Consider the following 24911-nt stretch of genomic DNA (forward strand, 5'->3'; position numbering starts at 1 on the left):
ACCATGTAGTCCTTTGGCTCAATTCAATACACATAAATGTCTCCAAAAGTCTGCTCAGGTTAGCTCCGTAACAAAACAACACACAAGTGCCACATTAACTGAAATACCCACTTACAACAAAAGAATTCTTGATCTTCTGGCAATTATCTACAAGGAGTAGTAATTCTTCAAACATAGAATTAACCTCCTACTAAAGCCAAGCAGTAGCAAGTGAGCTCCCACACATGAAATACAAAGTGCCTCTGCCTACTCACAGCATCAGTGGCAGGACAGGCACTCCTCCCTGCCAGTCCGCAGCACCAGCCAGAAACCCAGCTGAAGTCGCTGCATCTTGGAGGTCTTACACAAAGGGGTGATAGATGTTGGTACGTGAAATCATTTCAGTGAGACATTAGCAGGCAAGTGTCTCCACCAAAAATAAATATAACATCAGCCTGTTCCATTCTGAATGGCACAGCAGCAGTGAAATGGAAGATAAATGAGCCAAAGATCAAACCTCTACCTCTCCATAAAGATTCTTACAGATTGGGTTTGCTGCATTTTTAGCTGGAAAGCTGTACCTGTATAGGAAATCAAGCTCTTGTGAAATCTCTTTACAAAAGAATAAACCTGGAACAGTACCCCAGGGAACCATTGCTCTGCCTGTGCCCAGTTCTTGCACTCTTTTCAAAGCACTTGCAAACAGCCAGTGCTTGTAACAGGACACTGGGCTAAATAATTCTTCAGGCTCAATATAGTCATTCTCATTCAGAAGGAAGTAATGTTAACACTGACCTGTTTGAGCTGCTCATCCAACCGCCAGTTCTGGTGTCCAGACGGGGAACCAGAATACGGTTGCTTAGTAGTGTCTTTACCCTGTTCTTCCTTGCCCTGCTGTCCACGCTGGTGCCCCGAAGCCGGAAGAGGATTAGAGGTAGAGGCCACTCTTTGGTTGTGATGGGCAACTTTGGGAGCATGAAAATATTTCAGAGCAGAGCAGGCTTCTTTTCCAGTCACATCAGCACCATCCTCAAGATCTCCACCTTCCAAACCTCCTTCTTCCTCCTCCTCCTCCTCCTCCTCTTCTTCATCCTCCTCTTCCTCTTCTGGCTCTGAATTCATGCTGCTCTGATCAAAAGCCCGCATAGGTCCGGCTGCAGGTGGGCCTCTGGCCAAGGGACCAACAGTGGAGCTGCCCGAAGCCCTGCCAGATGCAGCTGCTAGGACAGCCTGCTGCACGGCCAGCTGCTGAGTGTAGAGCAGCTGGGCTTCTCTCATCTGCCTCTGCTGTCTCTCCCTGGAATCCATCTGCAGAGGTGTTTGCTGCTTCTGCTGCTGCTTCTGCAGCTGCTCAACCACAGCTTCCAGCTTCATCCCGCAGTTTGCATGGCTGGGGAAAGAGGGGGGCGTTTTTTACTTTATCTGGCAGGGTTCAAGCCCCGACCTTGGGAGACTGGTAGAATCTGAAAGATAGACAAATATTTGTCTGTATGAATATAAAATGCTTTCATCTTTTCCCCAGGAAGAGGATAAATAGAGTGCAAAGCCAATACTCTTTCCTGTGCAGGAGACCGTGAAACAATCAGCTTCATGTTTAACAGCCTCAGGCTCAAACTTGCATTCAATTTTCAGACTGTTTAATTGTATTTTCAAGCTGAACACATTTGCTATAACCTTAGTTCCATATACCCCAAAGACAGCATCTGAAATGCCTTTGTCCTCTGTCCCAACAGTTCATTTTTTTGTCAGAATCCTTCCATGCTTCCTAAATAATTACTTTTGAAATGTTAGGTTTAGCATCTAAGGCTTGGTTCTTCTGAAAACACGACCTTAAAAGGAGATAGCCGGGATAAGCTTGACCATATTTCTATTACAAAATGGGCAGGAATTTATCACACACCAGTTATCTCCAAATTCTTTTATGCTTTCATTACATTACTAAATTAAGAAAGACACATAAAGCGTAAAGAAAAACCCCTATATTTAGCCATTATTTTTCCCCAGGAGAGCGAGATATGACTAAAGCAAAGACTACCACAGACTGAACCAGACTGCTGAGCACCAAGCAACTCCTGCCTCCAGTTCCCAGAGTTGCCAGTGCATCTCAAGCCCCAGCCATGGCCTCCCTTCAATTTTCCCAGCCAAAGGACCCAAGAGCTTTCCTAGTTCTCCATTTTGACCTGCAGCAAACCCATGCTGAGCCAGCACTAGCCTCCTCTTGAGGAAAGACCAACGTAAAAGACCGCAGTTGGAAACATAGCTCTGACCTAGAGTAAATCCTAGAAAGGTGACTACGCCTTTAATCCCCAACCATTAAAATCAGCACTCATATTTTGGACTTTTTGTCACAAATCAGACCTGCTGACAAAGAATGTCTTCCCAGTTGATTTCTTTTTATGTAAAAAGATGCTTAAACAGATTCCACTTGCTGCCCTTCAAAGTTCATTGATATCAAAATACAGTCAGCTCGGAGAAACAAAGGAAAGAGCAACTACAAACAAGCTACAGGAGTCTCCTGACCACCTCCCGCTGCCCTGTTTACAACCAGCTATTCAAGGCACATACTTGGAAAAAAGAGACTATTTTTCTAACATGCGTTTTCCAAAGAGACACAATTCTGTTCTAAAACAACAAATAACCTACCAGATACCAGCTTTAAAAGTGAAAGGCAACTTCCAGCATCCCTAGTGCAACTCTGAGTCTTCCCCTAAGGCAGTCAGACTGCATCTCTCACTACTTTCCTCTGCGAACTCTTCCCCCGTGCTAAATAACAGCCTATCACCAAAATGAAAAGCCTGGCTGGTACATCTGCGTTTTCATCTAGCAGGCAGCAGCATAGCTTTAGTTTGCGAATGAAACAATATAAGGTGGATTAGTGGTTTGAATGTCAGGAGCAATAATGCATTACCTGGCAGCTGAAAAGTGTCTTAGACGCTTTGGACAGGCACAATACACCATCTGGCCTGGCTACACACAGACACACTCTTCCAGTAAAGCAACAATGAACTGGTGCGGCTGTTGCAACAGCAACCATAAACCAGGCTAGAGAACCTACAGCTCACACCTTGCTGTATATTGTTGCACCTGAGGCGCGGTGAGGTATAGCCTCTCCTGTCTGGGACATATCCAGCAGGGTGTGCAGTTAATCCACGCCTTGGGTATGTTAATGATGATAACCTGATACTCAGTTAACGCACCAAGCAAGCACATCTCAGGTGCAGCAACACCCTGGTATGCGGTGCCTGTGTCTTTCCCGGAGTTCAGCACGTGACAGGTTACAGCAGGATTTACGTGCGGCTGCCGAGGGTTTTCATCAGAGGCCAGTGCAAACGTTGCAAGTCTCCGTAAAGATGAGTTTTTGGATATAGCAAACATGCCCTTGGCAAGAACCAATGTTATTGTGGAGAGGCAGCCAACTTTACAGCAAGTTTTAAGTCAGTGAGGAGATGCCTTGCTCACAGCAAATAATTAAGCCTCAATAACAGAATGGAGTTTAAGAAAATAACTGCAACAAGACTAATAACGTTGAACCAGTCAAGGTTTTAACACCCATTTTACCCCTCAGCATGGATATTTGCTTACTTTTTGTGTCTCTCCCAACCGAGGCAATGAAGGGATACAGTTTAACCTCCAGGTCCTCATGCAGCAGCCTTTGTGTGGCTTTTAATCCCTGAGAGCGCACTTTTTTTAATTAAAAAGCCCCTCGATTTGAATTTTTAACTAGCTCAATACACAGCGTACTGGTGAATCCCAACGCCCACCAGAAGCACTTGGAAAGAGGTTTTTTTTCCAAGGGGAAACCACCTGAAAGAGTTAAAAGGGTGAGATGAGCAGCTTGAGGCCAGCCTGCCCCCCGGCCCCGAGGGAGGGAGCCGTCTCCTGGGGCAGTAAACAACTCCATCATCCCCCTGTCCCGGTTTTACCGAAGACCTCTCGTACCCGGTAACTACTACCAAATCACCGACACCAACCCCGCCGGGGACCTACCGGGGACGGGTGGCGCCCCACCCGCCTTCCCAAGCCCCAGTGACCTCCAACCCACCCACCCTCCCGCCTCGGTACCAGCCCCAGTGCAGGCCTGGCCCAGGAACGGTGCCCCCCCATTCCACCGGTAGCGCCTCCTCCCTCCTTAGTGGCCCCCCCGCCACGCCGCAGCCAGCCCCCCCACAGGGGCGAATGGGGCCGTTACCTCCCACCGATCCCGGGAGCGGGTCGCTGCCGACCCTTCCGCGGCCGCCTCGACTCCACCCGCGGATCAGCCTCTTTCCTTCCCCCCCCACCCCCCCCCGCCCCACCTCGCCGCCCCTCCTCAGCCCGAAGCGGAAACGGGGCGGCAGAGGCGGAGCCCAGCAACGGAAGCGCCCGCCCCACTTCCGGGTACGGCCCCGGCAACAAAAATCGGACGAGATCACCCCACACCCGGAAGTAACTAAGGGTAGGGGGAAAGGGAAGCTACTAATTACCCGGCAGCCAATTAATGAGCGAAGGGAGACGCAGCTTCCGGTTCCGGGGTTATAAAAGGGCGGGCGCGGGGTTGGGTGGAGCAGTCGCTAAGGTGGTGCTGCTGTGGGGCTGAGGGACTACGTGCAGGTGAGGTGTGGGGGACGGTGGGGACTGGTATCCCGGCTTGTATCAGGAGTAATATGGCCAGCAGGAATAGGGAAGCGATGGTACCCCTGATAGGGTACTGTTGAGGTCACACCTCGAATTCTGTGTTCAGTTTTGGGCCCTTCACTACAAGAAGGACATTTTATTGCTGGAACATGTCCAGAGAGGGATAATGAGGCTGGTGAAGGGTCTGGAGAAAAGTCTGATGAGGACCAGCTGAGGGAACTGGGATTGTTTAGTTTGGAGAAGAGGAAGCTGAGGGGAGACCTTATTGTTCTCTACAACTACCTGAAAGGAGGTTGTAGCAAGATGGGGTTGGTCTCTTCTCCCAAGCTACTAGCGATAGGCTGAGAGGAAATGGCTTCAATCTGCATCAGGGGAGGTTTAGATTGGATATCAGGAAAAATTTCTTTACTGAAAGAGTGATCAGGCATTGGACCAGGCTGCCCAGAGAGGTGGTGGAGTCACCATTGCTGGAGGTGTTAAAAAAACCATGTAGATGTGGCACTTGGGGTTGTGGTTTAGGAGGCATGGTGGTGTTGGGTTGATGGTTGGAGTTGATTATCCTAGGTCTTTTGCAACCTTAATGATTCTATGATTCTAAGTGCTTTACCTTGGGGCTCTTCTTTGTTCCCTTAGATCTGTTGCAAAGCTGTGCCTGGGGGGGGGGGAATACCTGCTGTCACCTCAAGTCCCTAGGGAAGGAGGGGGAAGGGTCTGTGCTTGTCTTCTCAGAGGCTGCATATACATATATGTGTGTGTGTTTTTAGGCAATAAATAGATATCATGTCTCTCTAGTGTCCCCTATCTTCTGAGGGCTCTGTGGGGCAAACTTTCAAGGCTCCCCTCCCACGTTAGATTCCTCAGCACTGCTGTTAGGGTTCCCTAGTGATTTAATCTTCTCAGACCTATAATGTGTGGGGGTGAGTGCTAGGGCTCCTTGATGTTCCTCCTCTGTCCCCTCTGAGGAGGGATTCTGTGACACCTCTCTATTCCTCCTCACCTCAGGCCCTGTCAGCATGGCAGATGAGGAGATTGCTGCCCTCGTGGTGGATAATGGCTCTGGCATGTGCAAGGCAGGCTTTGCAGGGGATGATGCCCCCCGCGCTGTGTTTCCCTCCATTGTGGGGCGTCCCCGGCATCAGGGTGTCATGGTGGGCATGGGGCAGAAGGACAGCTATGTGGGGGATGAGGCCCAGAGCAAGAGGGGCATCCTCACCCTGAAGTACCCCATTGAGCACGGCATTGTCACCAATTGGGATGACATGGAAAAGATCTGGCACCATACCTTCTACAATGAGCTGCGTGTTGCCCCAGAGGAACACCCTGTCCTGCTCACTGAGGCCCCCCTGAACCCCAAGGCCAACCGGGAGAAGATGACCCAGATCATGTTTGAGACCTTCAACACCCCAGCGATGTATGTAGCCATCCAGGCTGTGTTGTCCCTCTATGCCTCCGGCCGCACCACTGGCATTGTCATGGACTCTGGGGATGGCGTCACCCACACCGTGCCCATCTATGAAGGCTACGCACTGCCCCACGCCATCCTGCGTCTGGACTTGGCTGGCCGCGACCTGACTGACTACCTCATGAAGATCCTCACAGAGCGGGGCTACAGCTTCACCACCACGGCCGAGAGGGAGATTGTGCGGGACATCAAGGAGAAGCTCTGTTATGTAGCTCTGGACTTTGAGCAGGAGATGGCCACAGCGGCCTCATCCTCCTCCCTGGAGAAGAGTTATGAGCTGCCTGATGGGCAAGTGATCACCATTGGGAACGAACGATTCCGATGCCCTGAGGCCATATTCCAACCCTCCTTCCTGGGCATGGAGTCTTGCGGCATCCATGAGACCACCTTCAACTCCATCATGAAGTGCGATGTGGACATCCGGAAGGACTTGTATGCCAACACCGTCCTGTCTGGGGGTACCACCATGTACCCTGGTATTGCTGACAGGATGCAGAAGGAAATCACGGCCCTGGCACCCAGCACCATGAAGATCAAGATTATTGCCCCACCGGAGCGCAAGTACTCTGTCTGGATTGGCGGCTCCATCCTGGCATCTCTCTCCACCTTCCAGCAGATGTGGATCAGCAAGCAAGAGTACGATGAGTCTGGCCCCTCCATCGTCCATCGCAAGTGCTTCTAGAGGGACTGCTGGCAGTCACCCGAGGGCCTTCCTTGCCAGGAGGTGTGTGGGGGCAACCTCCTCCTTCTGCATTAGACCAGAATTGTTCGACTGTTACTTATTCTTGTTTTATGAGGTCCTGAGTAGCGAGATGTGCATTTTAATGGCCAGTTAGGCTGTAGTTCTTCTGTGGCTGGACAGCTGCTGCTCCTCCTCCTCCTCCTTGTGTCTCTCCCAGGCCTTGGAGGCAGGAAGAGGGTTGTTCACTTTTCCTGTGTAACACTGATACGATGACACTAAAGTTAGAATTGTCACCTTTAGGGTTGTCACACTCCTTTGTAGGAAAACAAATAAACTAATTGGGTGTAAAAACTAAATAAGTTTTGTTTTCTTTCAGGGTGAGCTCTCCTTGCTAAGAAGAATTATTGTGCAATGCATGGTTTTGGACCCAAACCCAGCCTGTCAGCTACAGAATTAAAAATTGGAAAACACAGTTCGGGGTAAATGCTATACAAATGATATGTAATGGCACCTTTTAAAGCTGCCTTGTGCTCTGCAGACCATTTTAAGAGCAGTTGGGGAGGGAAAACTTGACTGATATGCGGCTCCTGCAGCCTATCTGTACTTTCATAGTAACTTGGCTTTTTTTAGAACACAAACAGCTCTTCTCAGAAAAAGTTGGTTCCTTGGCACAGGTTTTGGTGACTGGAGGATTAGCAGCCTCTCCATTTTTAGGAGAGGGTGAGGAGAGGAAGCAGCAGATAACACAGCCTGCCCAGTGGTGGGAAGCCTGGCCCTCCTGTTTGGAGTTTTTAGAATCACAATGTCCTGAGTTGGAAGGGACCCACAGGGATCATTGAGTCCACCTCCTGACTCTGCACAGGTCAACCCCAAAATTCACACCGTATCTCCAAGTGCGTTGTCCAAGTGCTGCCTGAATATCATCTGGCTTGGTGCTTTGGCTGCCTCCCTGGGGAGCCAGTGCTCCCTGGGGAGCCAGGGGAGCCAGTTCCAGTGCTCCACCACCCTCTGGGCGAAGAGCCTTCTCCTAAACCTCCCCTGGCACATCTTCCTGCTGTTCCCTCGGGTCCTGTCATGGGTCACCAGAGAGGAGAGATCAGCGCCTGCCCCTCCTCCTCCCCTTGTGAGGAAGCTGTAGACTGCAATGAGGGCTCCCCTCAGCCTCCTCTTCTCCAGGCTGAACAAACCAAGTGACTTTAGCTGCTCCTTATATGGCTTCCCCTCTAAACTCTTCAACTTGATCCCTTGCCTTGGAGCTGCTCTCCAGCCTTGTTCCTCAGTCTGTACAGCCAGGGTTCCTGTGCCCCAAGTGCAAACCAGGCACTTGCCTTTGGGTTGGTGATTGCCCAGCTCTCTGGTTTGTCTAGGTAAGGTTGCCTTCTGTAGGAGTTCATTGTCATAAGGAAGGCTGGGGAGGATGACAACCACTTAATTAACAGCCATTAATTGAAAGGCAGTTGAAGCATGGGTGGTTCTTGACGGGAGAGGGGAAGAGGTGCGTGTTTGATCATGTCCCCAGGGGCTACTGGCCTCAGGGGACAACCACCCCCCGCCAAACCCCTCCTTTTCTCCCTCAATCCGTTCACGGCCGGTGCTGCGGGAGCCCTGCGCAGCGGCAACAACCCACCCCTCGGGGCTGCCCGTCCCGGGCTTCGCCGCCGCCCCTCTCGCTTTCATAGCCTCAGCCGGCTGCCTATTGGTTCCTCGCGCACCGTCATCGCAGACCCAACCAATCGGCAGCTTCCCCATCCTGGAGTTGCCCAGCGTTAAGGACTCAATTTCCCAGAGCACACCGGCAACCCCCGGCATTTCCTCTTCCGGTGCGCCTCGGGGACGCGGTAGAGCGGAGCTGAGGGGCTGCTGGGCCTAGGCGTCGCCTAGGGGTTGCTGGGCTTGGGGCTGGCTCTGCTAGGACGCCTTCCCCCGCATCCCCCCCTCTGTTCTGCTGCCTCTGTGCCGGGAAACGGGGCTTTCGGGGGCTGGATAGTGGCCTGAGGGGGTGTGTGCCTGCCGGGAGAGCCGGGCTGGGCCTTGCTCTTGGCTCCTCTTCTTCCTCGGCTGAGCGTTGGTGCTGACAGGGGTCTTTCTGCCTTCCCTGTAACCTCAGATATGGCTTAAGGCTGAGGTAGGAACCTAAAAGCATGTGTTGGTCAGGTCTTCTGTTAGTTCCCTGCGTGCTTCGCAGCAAAGTTTTGCCGCGTGGATTTATCAGGTTTTATTGTCTGGCGGGAGGAGAGCCTGCCTTTGATTTGTTTTCCTCCTTTTCCAGAGCGCTGTGGGTCTTAGGTTGGCTTTTGTTCAGTGAGAAGGCCAAAATGTCCCTGCCGGAGTGGCACATCGCGGTGAAGCTGGCGGATCAGCCACTGGCTCCCAAATCCATCTTATATTTGCCGGAGACAGAGCTGGGAGAATGCCCGCTCGGTGCGTGCAGCATCTCGTACCTCAAGCAGCTCATCACCGGCAAACTGCAGGAGTCTGTCCCAGACCCTGAGCTCATCGGTAGGTGCCTCCGTGAGTCCTGTCAAAGTCTGGCCGCTTGGGGCCACCCTCTTCCTCTCCTCCAGGAGTGTGGGAGGCAAACATCCTGCTGTTAGTGATTTGGGGCTGGCGGGGAGGTTTGGCACAACCAGACAGCGTGGCATGGGGGCTCAGAGCTTGCTCCAGAGACTTTGCTATGCTGCAGCAGTCTCAGTACCCTGTGATCTTGATAGGTTGTTCTGTGTTTGACTGGGATCACAGTGCTCCTGCAGCATTGGTGCCCTTGTTAAGAAGCCTTTTGACTTGCTGACACCAATGTGTCCTTGTGAGATCTCTTATGAGAACTGTGAGAGAGCTTGGCCCTTCTAAAGGAGGCGGCAAAGTCATGTTCCGTGAATCTCAGCTCCAGGATTTCCTCCCTGAATCTTGGCGCCATCACTTCCCTGTGTTACAGAGTCCCTCTGCTGCTGACCAGATGAAGAAGCTATATGTGTGGAGCGATAACCCCCTGGCAGTGCTCTCTTAGAATCATAGAATCACAGAATGGTTTGGGTTGGAAAGGACCTTTAAGGACCTTTAGAGACCATCTAGTCCAACCACCCTTCAGTGAGCAGGGACATCTTCAACTAGATCAGGTTGCTCAGAGCCCTGTCCAACCTGGCCTTGAATGTCTCTAGGGATGGAGCATCTACCACCTCTGGGCAACCTGTTCCAGTGTTTCACCACCCTCATTGTAAAAAAATTTCTTCCTTGTATCCAGTCCAAACCTACCCTCCTTTAGTTTAAAACCATTACCCCTTGTCCTGTCAAAACAAGCCTTGCTAAAGAGATTGCCCCCATCCTTCCTGTGGTCCCCCTTTAAGTGCTGGAAGGCTGCAATAAGGTCTCCCCGCAGCCTTCTCTTCTCCAGGCTGAACAACCCCAACTCTCTCAGCCTGTCCTCACAGGAGAGGTGCCGCAGCCCTTGAATCATTTTTGTGGCCCTCTGGACGCGCTCCAACAGGTCCATGTCATCCTTGTGCTGAGGGCTCCAGAGCTGGATGCAGCACTCCACCTGGGGTCTCACCAGAGCAGAGCAGAGGGGCAGGATCACCTCCCTCGACCTGCTGGCCATGCTTCTTTTGATGCAGCCCAGGACACTGTTGGCCTTCTGGGCTGCAAGAGCACATTGTTGGCTCATGTCCAGCTTTTCACCCACCAGTGCCCCCAAATCCTTCTTGGCAGGGCTGCTCTCAGTCCCTCCATCCCCAGCCTGTAATGATATGGGGTGTGCCCCACCCAGGTGCAAAAGACCCTAGGCTCTTTCTGAATGTGCCACAGATGTTTATCTTTAGATGTTTCTCTGTCCTAGATCTGATCTACTGTGGCCGCAAGCTGAGGGATGACCAGACGCTTGATTTTTATGGCATCCAGTCTGGCTCCACTGTTCATGTCCTGCGCAAGTCCTGGCCTGAGCCTGATCAGAAACCAGGTGAGGAGGAGATGGTGTGGGTTACTGCTTAGGTCTCCTTGGGATGTGTTTGGTGTGAGTCCCTTGTTACTGAGGAACAGCTTCTTGTGATTTGTTTCTGGGAGGCAGATGTGGGGTTTGCAGGAGGAATTGATCGATGTGTTTGGGAGCTCTCCGCATCTAACAGCAGCAAATGGGTGTTATGTTTTCTTGCTGCTGCTGCTGAGTTAAGGAATGAGCTATGTAATGTGGAGAGTGAATATCCCTTCCTTAATTGACTATCATCAATTTTAGGGTGTTGCCAGAGAATCGGGAGCAAAGCTACTGGTTACTCAGCGCAAGGGACGAGCAGGCTTGTGTGTATTCCTAGTCTGCCTGACTATAGAAGATGGGTTAGTTTAGAGTTGTTACTTTAATGCAGCCCCTTTTGTATGTGTAGGAGGATATATCTATATGTTTTTATGTGTCTGGAAGCTGAGACTGCAGTTCCCTGTTACGCTGTGGTAAAGGTACTGAGACGTTCACAGTCATTAGTCTGCACCTGTCCTCTCTTGGTCAGTCAAATCCAGGGGAATTGAATCCCCACTGCTTTTGCAGTGCGAAAGTTCCCATGGCATGTGAAATGGCTAATAAAGCTGACAGAGGGAGAACCACGTTTTGCTCTGTTGTTTTTCCTCCCTCAGAGCCTGTGGATAAGGTGGCAGCCGTACGGGAGTTCCGGGTCCTTCACACTGCCCTGCACAGCAGTTCTGCCTACAGAGATGCAGTGAGTGGGGCTTCATACTTTGCTGTCTGGGGATCTTTTGTCTCTCCCATCTCTGTGAATAGAGTCCTTGAGTGGAGCCTTGTCGTGCAACGCTGCTGATCTGCTCTGATTTCTCTTGTACAGGTCTTCAAAATGCTGGGGAACAAGGAATCACTGGACCAGATCATTGTAGCTACTCCCGGCCTCAGCAGTGACCCTGTTGCTTTGGGTGAGTCTGGATGTGATCCAGGGGATCTAAGGAAAGTCAAATAAAGATAGCCGGTGTTTAATTCCTAACATGGGGAAGGGAGAGTTTCCCTTCTCTGGAGGAAGTGTCTTTTCTGGCTCCTTTGCAGAGCATAAGAGTAAGTGCCTGCTCAGGTGTCAGAGTTGGGCTCTGTTGGTAACATTTGGAGATGGACGTTGGCTTCAAAAGGATTAACAAATATGGAGCCCAAAGGAGAGCAGCAGGGGTGGATGTTTTTTCCCTGCTACAAAACCATTTCCCTGTTACAAAAGCGTTTGCTGCATCTAGCATGCTTGTTCTGACCCGGGATGTTACTAGCTTTTTTGGCAAATTGCTATGAGGCAGGTGGAACATGGGATGCAGTCACAACCTCTCACAGCAAGCAGCCAGCTGGGGTGAGCTGGGTGCCAGATTTGATCCTGCCCTTAAGGTGGATGGTTGCACAGCCTGTGGGGTCTGCTGGGAAGGCCCTATCGCTCTGGTGTGTGGCAGTGATTGTCTCTCCAGGAAGATGTAAAAGGCTTCAGAGAGAACAATAATGGAGTGTTTATGGTGTCTGCTAGTGACTTAGTTCCTGAAAAACAATTCTTCTGGGTTTTCCCATGGCTCCTGTTTGACTGGCTCCTTTTTCTTGTATCCTGTCTTTTACTCATCATGTTTCCTGGTCCCTCCCAGGAGTCTTACAGGACAAGGATCTCTTTTCAGTGTTTGCAGACCCCAGCATGCTAGACACGTAAGTTCACGTACACCGGTGCAGTGACTAAGGAGTGCCTTTGCAGTCTTGTATAAACTGCTTCTCTCTGGGTGGGGGAGAGAGTTCTACTACTGCCTCCCAGTACAGATATACAAGGCCAGAGATTCAGGATAGACCTCTTCTTCCTCAGCAGCAGAAAGGAGGGAGCTGAGGCTTTGCGAGGCATCTGCCTCCACTGTTGGATTAAACCAAAGGATGTTTAGTGTGAGACAGGGACACCGTTGCCTCCAGATCATGGGTTTGAATCTGGATCTGGTTGCTTCCATGAGAGCGTATGGGAGATGTGTACAATGGGAGGGTCAACATGGGATCAAGAATGAGCCTTAGCTTCTTGGGCTGTGTGGAGCAAGGTGGGGAGGTGTCTGTTGCTGGACAGCCAAAGGCAGTATCTGAGGTGGTGTTGGTGCAGCCAGTGGGGATGGCTCAGCCATTCTTGACATAAGTTCTTTGCTGGTATTGGGCTGCTGATTTCTTAGTTCTCCTGGGTAGGTGATTCCACTCTCTCTCCAGGCTAATCCCAGCCCACCCTGCGCTTGTGAATGCCATTGTCCTTGTTCTGCACTCAGTGGCTGGCAGCACCCCGCTTCCGGCCCCAGAGATGTCCTCCCGGGGCATGTCTTCTGGCTCGTACCGAGACATGCCAGGTATGTTCAGCCACACGGGTGAGTGGGGAACCTGCAGAGATGATGTGCTGCAGGATTTGCAGACAAAACTGTGCTGTACTGCCACAGTCATCCTCAGGCTGGAAGGAAGAGAGATCTGGGTTCCTGAGCTAGGAATGTGCACTGGCTTTGATAGCCTTTGTGCTGCATGAGACTCATCTGGTCCTTTTTAGCCTCAGGGCCTCTTCCAACCAAGTGTGTATTAATGACTTGGTAGCAGAGCGCTGTGGCCTCTGTTTGGTGCAAATGATGGACCTGACCTGTCTTCCACTGACGTGCTGCACATGAACTGGTTGGTGGTGAGGCCTCTGTCCCAACCCAGTGTGTTAGCTGGGGCTGAGTCTGGCTGCGTGGCCAAGGACTCCATAGGATTCTCATCTAGTGCCTAATTCCTGCTAGCACGCAGTTTTCTGCATCTGTTGATTCTCTTTTCTGTTGCAGGTGGCTTTCTGTTTGAAGGTTTCTCTGATGATGAAGATGACTTTCACCAGGTAAGTGGCCAGGTTGGGTGGAACAGCTGTTTTGGACTTGCGATATATGTTTAACTTGTAGCTCTTAAAGACTCTAAAAGTTTTTTCTCTTCTTGTCTCACGAACAGCGTGAGCTGCTCTGGCTCCTAGGAGTATTGTGGAGACAAACATACTGATTGTGGCATGCTTGTGTGCTGTTCACGTTAGGATTTTCTTGAGTACTGAGGTAGGGTCACAACAGAAGAATGCAGAAGCACAACTCACAACAGTACTTGTCCTCAGAGTAAACACCTTCATGGTCAAATTGATGCAGAGCCAGAGTTCTCCACGGATAAGCATGGCTGAGAAGCATGCGAGTGTTGGTCCCTGCCCTTCTTGTGTAATGTAGGGAGGTTTTCCTCTCCAAAGGGCAAAGAATTTTTAAAGAGAAATGACATGTTTAGGCAAAAAAAAAAAAGTGCCTGTCAATGATTGTTTTGTTATGGGCTAATAACACTTTGTTTTTAAGCCAATGGATGATATATTAAAAGTTACTCCCAGTTTCCACAGCTTTGTAAATGCTGAGTTTGTGGAAAAAAGAGTACCCGATTCTGTCATGTTTATTTATTAAAAGTTCTGCACTTGAGTTTCAAGTAGGAAAGGGATTCCCAGGGATGAGCATAAGCCAGATTCATCTGAGACACGGACACCAACATCAGATGTGTGTTTTGTTTTGGTTTTTTTTCCCCCTCCATGCAGAGTACAAGATCTACACCATCCAGCAGCACTTCTGGTTCTCGCCCAGCTTCCCTTGGCTACGCTGGGGCTGCTGGACCCCGACCAATCACCCAGAGTGAGCTGGCAACTGCTCTGGCACTGGCAAGCACCCCAGAGAGCAGCTCTCACACGCCCACCCCTGGCACCCAGGTACAATAGTAGCACAGCAGCTAAGGAGACCCTCCTGGGCCATAAAACCAGTCCTTGACTGAATGCAAGCCCTACTCAGGTCTGGAAGTTCTCGCTGGTTTATTTTCTTATGGCTGGGGTCTCTTCCATAAAGGCTTGAGAAGGCTTGATAGTAGGGGTGCAGCAGGCGTTGCCTAGTGCTGGCACTGGTTCCTGTGACAAATGTTCTCCTGATCCATATACAACTAACTTCCTCCTAGGGCCACTCTTCTGGGACCTCCCCAATGTCTTCCAGTGTCCAGTCAGGAACACCCATCACCAACGACCTATTCAGCCAGGCCTTACAGCATGCCCTGCAGGCCTCAGGGCAGCCCAGCCGGCAGGTCAGTGTTGCAGCCTCTTCCTTCAGGGGCCCATGAAAGCCCCATATTGCATTGAGTGTTGCAGGGTGGAGGTGGTTCTTCCAGCCGTCTCCCATGGCAGGATGTTAAGCTGAAAGGGGCCTCACTGGAGAAGCGGTGCTTGCAGGAGGCATGATAGACTGATGCAAAAGTACTGGGTGGAAGCAGGAGGAGTGGGCTGGCGGATTTGGGGTGTTTGCAGCAAGACTTTGAGCTTTCAGGATGTGTTTGCACACTTAGCATTGTACCTGTGAGCTAGCAAGAGGGGGAGAATCCAGTGTGGAAGAGCAAGCTGTGGGGAAGGATGTTTGGTTTCTGCTTGGACTCTCACACCTACCCTTAGCTTCTTTTGTTTCGTGTCTGTAGAGCCAGTGGCAGCCACAGCTTCAGCAGCTGCGAGACATGGGCATACACGATGATGAGCTAAGTCTCCGGGCCCTGCAAGCCACTGGAGGGGACATTCAGGCTGCCCTGGAGCTCATCTTTGCTGGTGGGGCTCCCTAGCTCTTTGGGCAGGAGAGGCTGGACTGGTGAGTTACACTGAGGCAGCTGTGACCTTCCTCGGTCTGGGACTTGGCCCTGAAACTCTTTTCTGCACTGGGGTTCCTCTCTCCAGCATGGAGCAGTTGGGGTGGCTGCTCCTTTCCTTGCAGGTGGGCAGTGTTGTTCTGCTTGAGAGCACTGACCACGCTGAGGGGGCAGCTCCTCCATCTCCAGATACCTCTTTCCAGCCTCCTCGTTTGACCACCAGAGATGAGACCTCAGAACTTTGTCCAGCACGGAAAAAGAGGTGGCTGTGTGTTAGAGAGATGTGGCACCTACGGTTCAGCAGTCTTAGATATGTCAACACATTCTCCTGCCTTTTCTTTCATTCCTGCCCACCTGACATGCCTTAGTCTAGCTTGTTTTGCTGTTGTCCCTCTGTGTTTGACTGTATTAAATTGACTGTATTCACTTGCCTCTTGTTTTGGGTTGTGATCTGTCATGGGTTGTGTTCCAGATCTGCGAGGCAGTGTGCTCATTGCGTGAAAGAAACTGGACAAACTGCTTTGCCTGTTGTAGGACTGTTATTTCAGCAGAGGGCACTCCTCTTACTGAGTAAAGCTGTATCTGTTAGGAGAACAGTGTTTGGGGTGCAGCTGATCTGCATAGCCATCCTGCCCTAATACAAAAGAACTATTTGTGCTACAGATATTTTCCAAGAAGATACTGCAGCATCTCCTTCTTAGCAGAAACCTATTTGATCTCAGTTGTGTTGGGTGAGGCTGGTACAGTCCTGCAGGCTGACAAGAACAAGGGTACAGGTGCAGGAGTTCGTGGCCACCACAAGGTAACAGTAAAAAAGAAAAAGACAAGCAGAAGGGATGAGGCAGTTGCCAGAGAGTGTGAGGTTTTGCCAGATGACTTGGGAGAAATGCCTTGTCTCTAATGCAGGTTAGTCTGGCTGCAGCCGATGTTTTCCAGAGTGTCTTCTGATCCTGGGTTTAGGTGCCTAAGACCTGATCCGCAAAGACAAAGGCATTTGCCTGTAATTACAGCCAATGGGAGCTGAGAGAAGCCAGAACCAGAGCTGGGCTTGGCTTCGCTCTGATTGCACCATTGAGATTAAGAAGGCATGAAAATGGGAGCTGGTTTGCCTGAAATGCCACCCTGCATTAGTAGCGAAACTAAAAGCAGAAAATGCTTTCCTACCTTCAGGCTGCCTGTGTTCCCCTCTAATTCCTCTCCAAGCACTAGGATCACTTGCTGATACAATCTCTGCTGTCACCCAGCCAGTGCTGGATTGTTCTCTCCAGGGTAGCCCATTGACTGATAGGCTTTAATCCTGTCTAGAGGATTAAGTCTCAGGAAGGAGAGACTGTTTTTATTTTTCAATATGTAGGAGATAAGATGTGATGGATATAACCAGCTTTCCTGACTTGATACACCCTTCCAGGTTACTGCCCTCATGACCTGCATTAGAAACCCAGTCTAGATGATGGCCGTGATTTTATGTGTATGAGACTGATTAATTTGTTCCTGTCCCTGATGCCTTCACTCTTTGCTTTGCTGGGGGAGTGGGTAACATATGCACAGCATCCTCCCTCCCTTTCCCACTGTGGAGACAAGCCCTGCTGTCACCCCTCAATCCTCCCGGGCTGAGGATTAGCTGTATCGCAGATGCTGCTGCCGAAAGCTGGAAAGCATTTGCAGGCTCTCACAGACCTGCTCAGGGCTAGCAGGATGTGCTTTGGGACCAGGGCGACTAGTTTGCTTTGCTGTACCATGTCAATACTCACCTTAGGCCAGCTTGGGGTTCTTGGTGTCCCCAAATGGTATTTCTTTTCTGTCCTGACCTTGCTCTTATGATTTGAACATTTTGTTGACCCGCATTTTGTATCAAGTAGTTTCTTCTATTAAATGGCTTTTTCTACTTCTTCCTATGTCCCCAGATAATTGAGAGTTGCTTGGATATTTTGTAGGGAAAGAACTTTTTTCCAGTTTCCTTCACAAATTGTGTTACTTGGCTTGGAGTACTGCATCAGACACTTTCTCTGTCTGAACTGGCTATAGCAGAGAACTTGGCACTGATGTTGTTCACGACGCGACTGATGCGTGCGCTTCGCTTCCCTCATCTCGCCTGCCTTTGGCTGCCTAGAATAGATGTGCTCAGCAACCAGGCAAATTTAGAGATGCAGGGTTGGGAAGAGAGGCTCTGCCTGGCACTTGCAGGGCTGGTGATGGAAGAGGAGAAGGAAGGGAAACTTTGATATAGGAGCTCTTGTAGGAGAGTGGAAGCTCAGAGTTCCTCAGAACTGGCTCTGCAGCAGCAAGGTGAGCACTGTCTTCCTGCCTGTTCTAATGGCCGAGCACCTCCTGCCTCCCAGCTTTGAGATGAAGTGATGCTGGCAGCCACCTCTGCGTGCAGAGAAAGATCAGCCAGTGCAGCCTCTGCCAAGGGGGAGAAACCATCCGGGGCAGGCTGCAGGAGGCACACACTTGTTTGGAGAGGCCCTTCACCTGGGCGTAGCAGCCTAAATGTGGCTTACGGGGATGTAGTGTGAGGTCTCTTGTCCAAGCAGTTGTCCTGACTTCTGCAGTCATTGGAGAAGCCTGTATCCCAAGACAGATATCAAACAAAGCTAGAATGACTCTGGGAGATGCTGATATCCATTGCTTGCTGAGAAAGCAGCCAAATCCAGGCACTAACATGTCAGTGGCTGAACACAATAGGTTCAGCTCTTTGGGAGCAAGTTGCAACGTGTTATCTCCCACCTGCCTGTTCCCTGTGGTCTACCCTTAGTGACGCTGCCCTGACACCTTCCCCTCCTACTTGCTACTTCCGTGAGTCATTCTTTTTGGGTCTCAGTTTATCTGTATCCTGCCTGCATGCCCAACCTCCACCACTCTCTGTTTGCCAGCCAAGCATCTGTGGCCTGACCACCTCACTGGCACTGCTATGGGAGCAGGCTGGAAGGTGCTTGGCTGACCCTTTGGAAGAGGTGGAGGTCAGACCATAGTTCCCCAACGTAAGCGCTTTTGTTAGGGACTTTCTGGTTCTGACATCAAAGAGAAATTTTTGGTTCTGTTCCTCCTTTGCCTGTAGCGGATCTGACAAGGGAAGCAGTAATGGTGTTTTCAGTCGTAATGGTAGCAGCTGTTTGTACTCCTGTGTTTTCGGTAATCTTGTATTTGTTCTGGTGCTTGACTGTCAATGCTGGTGCATTGTGGACATCTGCAGGGGTTGGTGGTTTGGCTAGGATCTAGGCTCCTCACTTTACTTGCCCTGCTTTTCTACTTCGGTCATTTCGATGGCTTTTTCACCATTTTTGCCTTGTCTCTTTTCACCTAAGACAGTCCTGAGCTGACTGTCTCCATGAGGAGCAAAGCGGTGTTGGAGGGGGAAGCAATTTTCCAACAAAAGGGTGAAATGGAGACAGAGTAGAATGTCCCAGGCTTCACATCCCTGATGGCTTTTGTAGTACCTCATCCTGTATGATTGCCCCCCTCTGTCTTCCCCTGCTTTCACAATGATGCTGGAGCCTTCCCATGTGTGAAGTGAACGCGACTGGCAAGATCTATCCCCGGAGCATCATTGATGTTTGACGTATTAATTGTTTTTGTGCAGACACAGTCTCTCTTGTGTGGGCACGCTTAGGTGGTTTGTTGGATCAGATCGTAAATGGCCAAAAATTCAAGCTCTTCAGCCTTGATTTCTGACCTCAAATCACTAGTTGTTGGAGAGATTTCCCCTCATCCTCCCATATGTCTCCAGTATTTCAGAATAAATATTTCTTCCTTGCCTCCCCCAGCCAAACAGAGGCTCTGAGTGTCCCCTCCTTGCAGGACCCTGGCACAGGAACCAATTCCCCATCTGGGCAAGGCAGCAGAGCACCTTAAACTAGTGTTGCTGTTTTGCCCAGATCTATCCACAGACAGATGTGCAGGAGCCAGAGGACTAACCATCGCAGTGCCCCTTCTCTTCACGGAGGTCTGTACTGAGTTGGGGGAACATTGTTCTCTCCTCCCCAGCACAGTGTGAGGCTACACATCTTGGCTCCCCAGCTCCTGTCTAGCACATTAATTTGGAAGATTGGTGAAGGTGACTTTCTCCAATGGTCCAGGATGCAGTGGTTTAGCGTCTCCCTTTGGATTTGCTAGAGCAGGATTAAGCTTGGGCAGTCTGGTAGGATACATCCATGTTGTGAACAGCAGCAGGGAACTTGTCTGGCAGAGCCTTTGCCCATCACCTTGCTTTCTTTGCAAAGGACTCAGTGGTTTCCTGGCTGCTTTTAGCTTTGTCCATGTGGGGAACGCCAAAGTATCAGGAAACACATAATAATTTTTAATTTTTCTTCTTAACTTAGCTTTGTGCTGGTTCAGTGAGCTGAACGGTCTCACTGTGGGGGTCAGGCTAGTGCCGGGACAGTAGGACCTGGTGGGGTTTCTATGGCCATAATGAAATCTTGGTGTTACTCTTTCTCAGGCAAACTTTTGATGGAGGAGGAAAGAGTTTTACTGGTGCTGTGACAACTGATCAGGAATAAAGTGAGATCCCAAAGATCAGGGCAGATGATGCAGCACAGCTTCCCAGCAGTCTGTGTCCTGTGGGACTCAGTCCCTTTCCTAGCCTGAATCAGCATTATTTTTTTTTTAAGAAATTACTAAAGGGGAGTTCAGTGACTTTAGTCATCAAAGCATTTAAGAAACTGTGCTTTGCACAGCTAAGAGCCTGTGTGATGGTAACTGGAGAGCAGCACAAAAAACCAGTGCGGTTTTAAGGCAACTGACTTTATTTCAACTTGTTGAAAGCAGAAATTTACTGAAAATGTCATACCATGGAAGTATTTCTATTTTCTAAGATTTTCTTCTATATTTATAGTATTCTAATATTTATACATCACAGTTATATGAATAGTCCTTTGATTTATAGTAGTGCATGTAGTTCTAATTTTGCCTTACAAGGATGCTTGAGTTTAAGAGTATGATAAGCAAAAGGAAAGTTCAGAGGGAAGAAGATAAACATCCCTTGATGTAACCTTTGAAGTCAAGACAATGGCTGAGCCAGTAGCTTTGAACATGAAGTTTCCTGGCTCTAGTCCCCTTGAACTGAGCTTGGAAACTTTGAACAAAACAAAACAAAAAAATCCCTAAGCGCTGTTAAGGTGAGATCGGGGATTTCAGGGAGCATTTCTGACTACAGTCTCTCTAGCTGATTTGTGGGTGTTCCAGGCTGCCAGCATGCAGAATGGTTCTTCCAAAATCACTTTGACACTTTATTTCAGTGGTAGGGTAAAAAGACCCAAATAAAACCAAAAAACCTTGCTGATTTAAGAGTATGGTGCACTTGTTCAGCAGTGTGTGTTACTTTAGGTGTTGAGTTTGAGGGAGAAGCTGGAGAGCTGTGGAGTTCCACTCCAGGGGTGACAAAAACATCAAACGGGTTACATAGTATCAGAGCCAGAGTCCCCTGTCTTCCTGCAGTGGCCAATAACAGATGCTGCAGAAAAACCTAAGAAGAGAAAGACCTATCTCCAGTAGATTTTTCCAGCATCCAGTGATCTGAGTCTTAGGGACTTTTAGAGTTAGAAATAGGGTGTTAATAATTAACAGCCCCCATGGGACTTTTTTCTCTGAACACAGATAAACTTGCAGCCTCTGTGCCACCATGCAGCAAGGAGTCCTGCAGATTAGGCACAGATTCAAAGTCCGTGACCCACAAGGGTGTTCAGCAGCTGGAAGGAGATGAGGTGCAGCCATGGAACTGTGGCACAGGTAACTTCTGGGATGTCACACACTAAAGGAATGGTGGTGGTCCCAGTAAAGCTCTAAGGTTTAATTTTTGGGTGCCTGGGACTGCTGTGACCGCTGAAGCAGCAAGAGGTGACAGGGATAGCTAGAGGAGTTTGACAGTCAAGCAGAAAATTGTCACTTAATCTCACTAAAGCAGTAAGGGTTGCTAATGACAGCAGAGCTCTGTAATCCCCCAGCAAAGCTCAGCATGCTGCCCTGACATCCCACAGAGCAGACTCCAAACTGTTTACCTTTTGTGTTAATTGGATAGTTTGTGTATGGCCCCGGCCCTGTTCCAAGGAAGCCGTCCTGTTTCCAGAGGATTCCTTTTCGAGGTGTAACTCCCTGGCATTAAATGCCTTGGCCCCAAAGGCTTCTCATTTACGCATAATTGAATCATCCCGTGAATCCTGCCAGCTGCTCTCTGGTCAAACAAGTTCATACCCATTTATTCTTCCTCCACCTCATTTTTTTAATTATTTTTTTCCTGCCCTCCCAAAAGCCTGTGACCTGGTTGCTTATGGCTTCCTACAATCGCTTTCACAAATGAGCCATATGGGAGCTATCTGGATGTGTAATAACCAGGAAGCAGGTGACAGGCATGAGGGCAGTACAAGGAAGGGCAGATAAGAGGTGGGAAGAAAGAGAAGCTCTTCCCTGCCCTGCCCAGGCCAGTGTCCCTTTCAAGAGTTTTGACAGGTCACAGGTTAAAATAGGTGAAATGGGTCCAGCACATGGTGAGATCCTGAGCTGTTCCCACTCTCCTGCTGGAAGAGATGGCGGATTTCCCATGTCTGATGGAAAGAGAAACCAGTGCATCTGTGGTGTGGAGCCTTCCTGTCAACAGGCAGGCTCTGAATTTATAGCCAAGGACAGCACTGAACTGCAGACATCTACCGTCTGCGCCATTTGGCTAGCAGGGGCCAAGATAGGAAGGAGGAGCAGGAGACACTCCACTTCTTAGATGTCTCTCCCTTCCTGGAGAGACAGATATCACTGCTGGAAGTAGCTGAACCCTACAAGGTCAACTTAATGTCTTTAAAATAGTTCGCTTTCCTGAGCAGCCTCTATGTTATCTTATGTGCCTGGCCAGCTTGTAAGAGATTCTGTTGGCATCTTTCCCAGTAGCAGTTTGAAGTGGTTTCTTGGGGACTAGGGAACTTGCTTTGATTCCCCAAAGAACAATGTGGACTTAAATTCCAACCCATATTATTGCAGGGGATGGGAGAGGAGATTGTGGAGAGTGAACCTTAACTTGTGTGTTACCAAGAGGAACTTGTGTGTTTAATGGAGCTGAAAAAGGAGATGTATAAACTTGTGTATGGGATGGTGAGTGCTGGACTCTTCTTAGGACTGTTCAGAGCAGCTGGCAGAGGTGAGAATCAGTACTGCTGAGGAGGCTGCTTAGCCCACTGCTGCAATGTAGCCATTCCTGTAGGAGACCATGGTAGCTCCTCTGCAGCATGTGGCAATGCTGCCCTGAAATCCAGGCTCTGCCAGGGAGCAGAGAAGCACAGTGGTCAAGAAAATAAACACCAAGAGTTTCAGGTAAGCAAAACACTCTGGCCTGCTGGGCCCTCATAGGAAGGCAGAGCTGACGTGCTGTGCAGCATGAATATATATCAATGTGCAGCTCTCATGGTGGGAGTGTGGCAGAACAATCTCGACAAAGCAACTTGTTTCTGTCCTGTTGGTTTTAACTTTCTTTTAATTGGGCAGAGTTTCTGCCTTGGGTCTTATTTACTCTGCCTAAAGCCTTTGACATCCCTGAGGGGGTGTGCATGCTTTTTCCAGTCTGTCTCTCCAATGTGCATCTGTTTCACCTCCTTTCCTGCTCTGTCAGGGAGTTCTCACTGAATCAATATTGGCAGTGCTGCAATGGAAAAGGTGAGGTGCAGTTTGGAGTCATCTAGATGAGCTGAGTTTGTTTGTGGCTAGTCCTAGGGCAGGACCTCTGCATGCTACTGGGATCAATGAATAGTGTAATGAAACTCTGGTCTGAGAGGTCCTGCCTGGGGTGAGTCTCAGGGGTTTCCTCAGCAGCAGAGGGGAAAGCACAGACGAAGTGGTGTCCCAGCTAGGGGTTTTGTGCTGCTTTCCAAGGAGTTACGTGTGAGACGGCTCTAGCTCAGGTTTCCTTTGGCAAGTCAAAGGGGTTGATCTGCTAGAAAAAGATGTCCTGGGGCACATGGTTCCTTCTCTCCTTCCCTAATTCATTTTTAAAGCCCTGGGAGTGGCAGTTAGCGCATGGGGGCTTCTGACCCCTTTAGTGATGCTTCCTGGGGCAGTAGATTTACGGTGCTATCCTTCAGTGTGATGGCAGAACTGAGAGGGGAGGTATACCAACTGATAGGAGGGTTATCCCGTGATAGCCCTTAGGAGGGAATTGTTGAGGCTGCGGTAGTGGTCTGTGAGGAATGTGAGTTGGAGGGGAGGATTTGTGTTGAAAGCAAAATGCAGCAGCTTGCTGATAAACGGTCGACTTTGTTTCCTTCCCACCTCACTTTGTCATCTGAGGATTGAAAGTTTGGTCAGTCAGTGCTAAAATAGTGAGTGGAATTTTGTTTTTTTCATCTCAAAGTCCATGCCTTTAAGTCTACTTCCTCTCAAAGGCAAAATGCAAGGGGTTAGAAATTGAAGCTCTGGTCTTCCAAAGCTCTACAGTGGCCATTTACACTTGTGTCCCAGCCTCATGGGACATCAGTCCATCCTGCAGCAGGGGCACAGGCAGGGTTTAACAGAGGATTTCCCATGCTCTGTGTCAAAACAAATCATGCAATCTCCCAGTCTCATCTTGGGAGGGACTGTGGAAACGCACACATGTAGCATTACAGACCTGGTGAACATCCTTAGCCCTTTGTGCCGTGTTCAGAAGGGTCCCTCTTTGTACAGTTCTGAAGTTGCTGTCGCCGGTAACAGCCAGAGATCGAGATGTGCTTGTCAGGTTTTTGGAGGAGATGGCACAACAGAGAAAAGATGTTGCCTGGCTTTTGCAGGGATAAGAATGTTTGTGGTGTTGATATTTTTTTTCCATGGAAGATTTGGCCCTGTTTCTCTTTAAACCTGTCACACCTACAGCTGTTTCCCAGGGTCATGTTCCTGGCCTGGGGTTAGCAGAAGGTAATTGAAATGTTCTTACGAATCATGTCCTAATATACCTGCTCCTCTCTAATAAAAAGATGCCAACTAAAACAGGGGGTTTCATAACAGTTAGACTGCCTGGGCCACCAACATTCAAGCAGTCTGTCTCCTCTGCAATGATGAATAAAACTGTTCCTCCTAAGGAAAATCTGTGCTTTATGATTTTTACAAGATAGTTGGGGGAAGCTGTCTTCTGATCCATCTTGGAACTGAGTAGCATGATCTGGAAAAGACAGCATATATTTTGCACTGTGGAAGTTTTGATACTTGAGTGAAGCAGACAGAAACCTATGCAGGAGGGGGCTGAGTGGGGAGTTCATGCCTGGAATCTGATCACTTGTGTTCCTTGCCTAGTAGTGGAGGACGTGGCATGTGGCTGAGCAGGTTCTGAGCAAACAACCTCTTGCAGAAGTGCTTGCCTGCTTTGAGATGGGGGAGTGTGTAGTTAATAGCCAGCAGGTTTCTGGCTGTATTCAGGGCACCCTTCTGTGTTCAGCACCCCCTGTAAACTGATACAGGTTGGAGCAACCTTGAAATCAGCTCAGCACTCCTCTGAAGCGTACAAGCTGGGCTGCTCCTTGATCAAACGTGTGCAGCATTGCACTGTCCTGCTTTGTATCTCTCTGTGGGACAGCCCTGCCTGTGGGGATCTCAAGGTGGGTTATTTT

The 24911-nt window shown here is 49.7% G+C and overlaps 4 protein-coding genes across 15 annotated transcripts in view; 3 read left to right on the plus strand and 1 right to left on the minus strand.

Annotated features, from left to right (window-relative positions):
• The window catches only part of ARID3B (AT-rich interaction domain 3B), a 36812-nt gene extending 32512 nt beyond the window's left edge, over positions 1-4300 (minus strand). For 2 of the 5 annotated variants that reach the window (XM_064456834.1, XM_064456830.1), the window contains exons 1-2: positions 4169-4300; positions 775-1442 (exon numbers count right to left, since the gene is read on the minus strand). In XM_064456834.1, coding sequence (XP_064312904.1) covers positions 775-1353 — 579 coding nt within the window. In that variant the 5' untranslated portion in view covers positions 1354-1442; positions 4169-4300. Of the gene's footprint in view, positions 1-774; positions 1443-3561; positions 3784-4168 lie in introns of all 5 variants that reach the window. The other 3 variants (XM_064456832.1, XM_064456831.1, XM_064456833.1) reach the window with 3 other exon arrangements.
• An 89-nt stretch (positions 4301-4389) lies between these two features.
• On the plus strand, positions 4390-7096 carry LOC104052981 (actin, cytoplasmic type 5). Of its 2 annotated transcripts, none has more exons than XM_064456843.1 (2): positions 4390-4414; positions 5596-7096. In XM_064456843.1, the coding sequence occupies exon 2, from the start codon at positions 5607-5609 to the stop codon at positions 6735-6737; it is 1131 nt and encodes a 376-aa protein (XP_064312913.1). In that variant the 5' UTR covers positions 4390-4414; positions 5596-5606; the 3' UTR covers positions 6738-7096. The 2 variants fall into 2 exon arrangements, with proteins under 2 accessions (XP_064312913.1, XP_064312912.1); XM_064456842.1 differs by lacking the exon at positions 4390-4414 and adding an exon at positions 4494-4569.
• Positions 7097-8536: 1440 nt separating this feature from the next.
• UBL7 (ubiquitin like 7) overlaps positions 8537-24911 on the plus strand; it is a 34256-nt gene continuing 17881 nt past the window's right edge. Inside the window, exons 1-12 of one of the 6 annotated variants that reach the window (XM_064456840.1) lie at positions 8558-8575; positions 9007-9236; positions 10567-10686; positions 11349-11431; positions 11555-11639; positions 12333-12390; positions 12922-13055; positions 13515-13564; positions 14282-14449; positions 14689-14811; positions 15196-15359; positions 15561-15788. In XM_064456840.1, the coding sequence (XP_064312910.1) occupies positions 9053-9236; positions 10567-10686; positions 11349-11431; positions 11555-11639; positions 12333-12390; positions 12922-13055; positions 13515-13564; positions 14282-14449; positions 14689-14811; positions 15196-15333 (1143 nt within the window). In that variant the 5' untranslated portion in view covers positions 8558-8575; positions 9007-9052 and the 3' untranslated portion in view covers positions 15334-15359; positions 15561-15788. The other 5 variants (XM_064456839.1, XM_064456841.1, XM_064456835.1 and 2 more) reach the window with 5 other exon arrangements.
• Positions 20913-24911, plus strand: part of SEMA7A (semaphorin 7A (JohnMiltonHagen blood group)) — a 33192-nt gene continuing 29193 nt past the window's right edge. For both annotated transcript variants that reach the window (XM_064456827.1, XM_064456828.1), the window contains exon 1: positions 20913-21084. In XM_064456827.1, the coding sequence (XP_064312897.1) occupies positions 20928-21084 (157 nt within the window). In that variant the 5' untranslated portion in view covers positions 20913-20927. The remainder of the gene's footprint in view (positions 21085-24911) is intronic.

Source organism: Phalacrocorax carbo, chromosome 7 (assembly GCF_963921805.1).
Source record: "Phalacrocorax carbo chromosome 7, bPhaCar2.1, whole genome shotgun sequence".
NCBI lineage: Eukaryota > Metazoa > Chordata > Aves > Suliformes > Phalacrocoracidae > Phalacrocorax > Phalacrocorax carbo.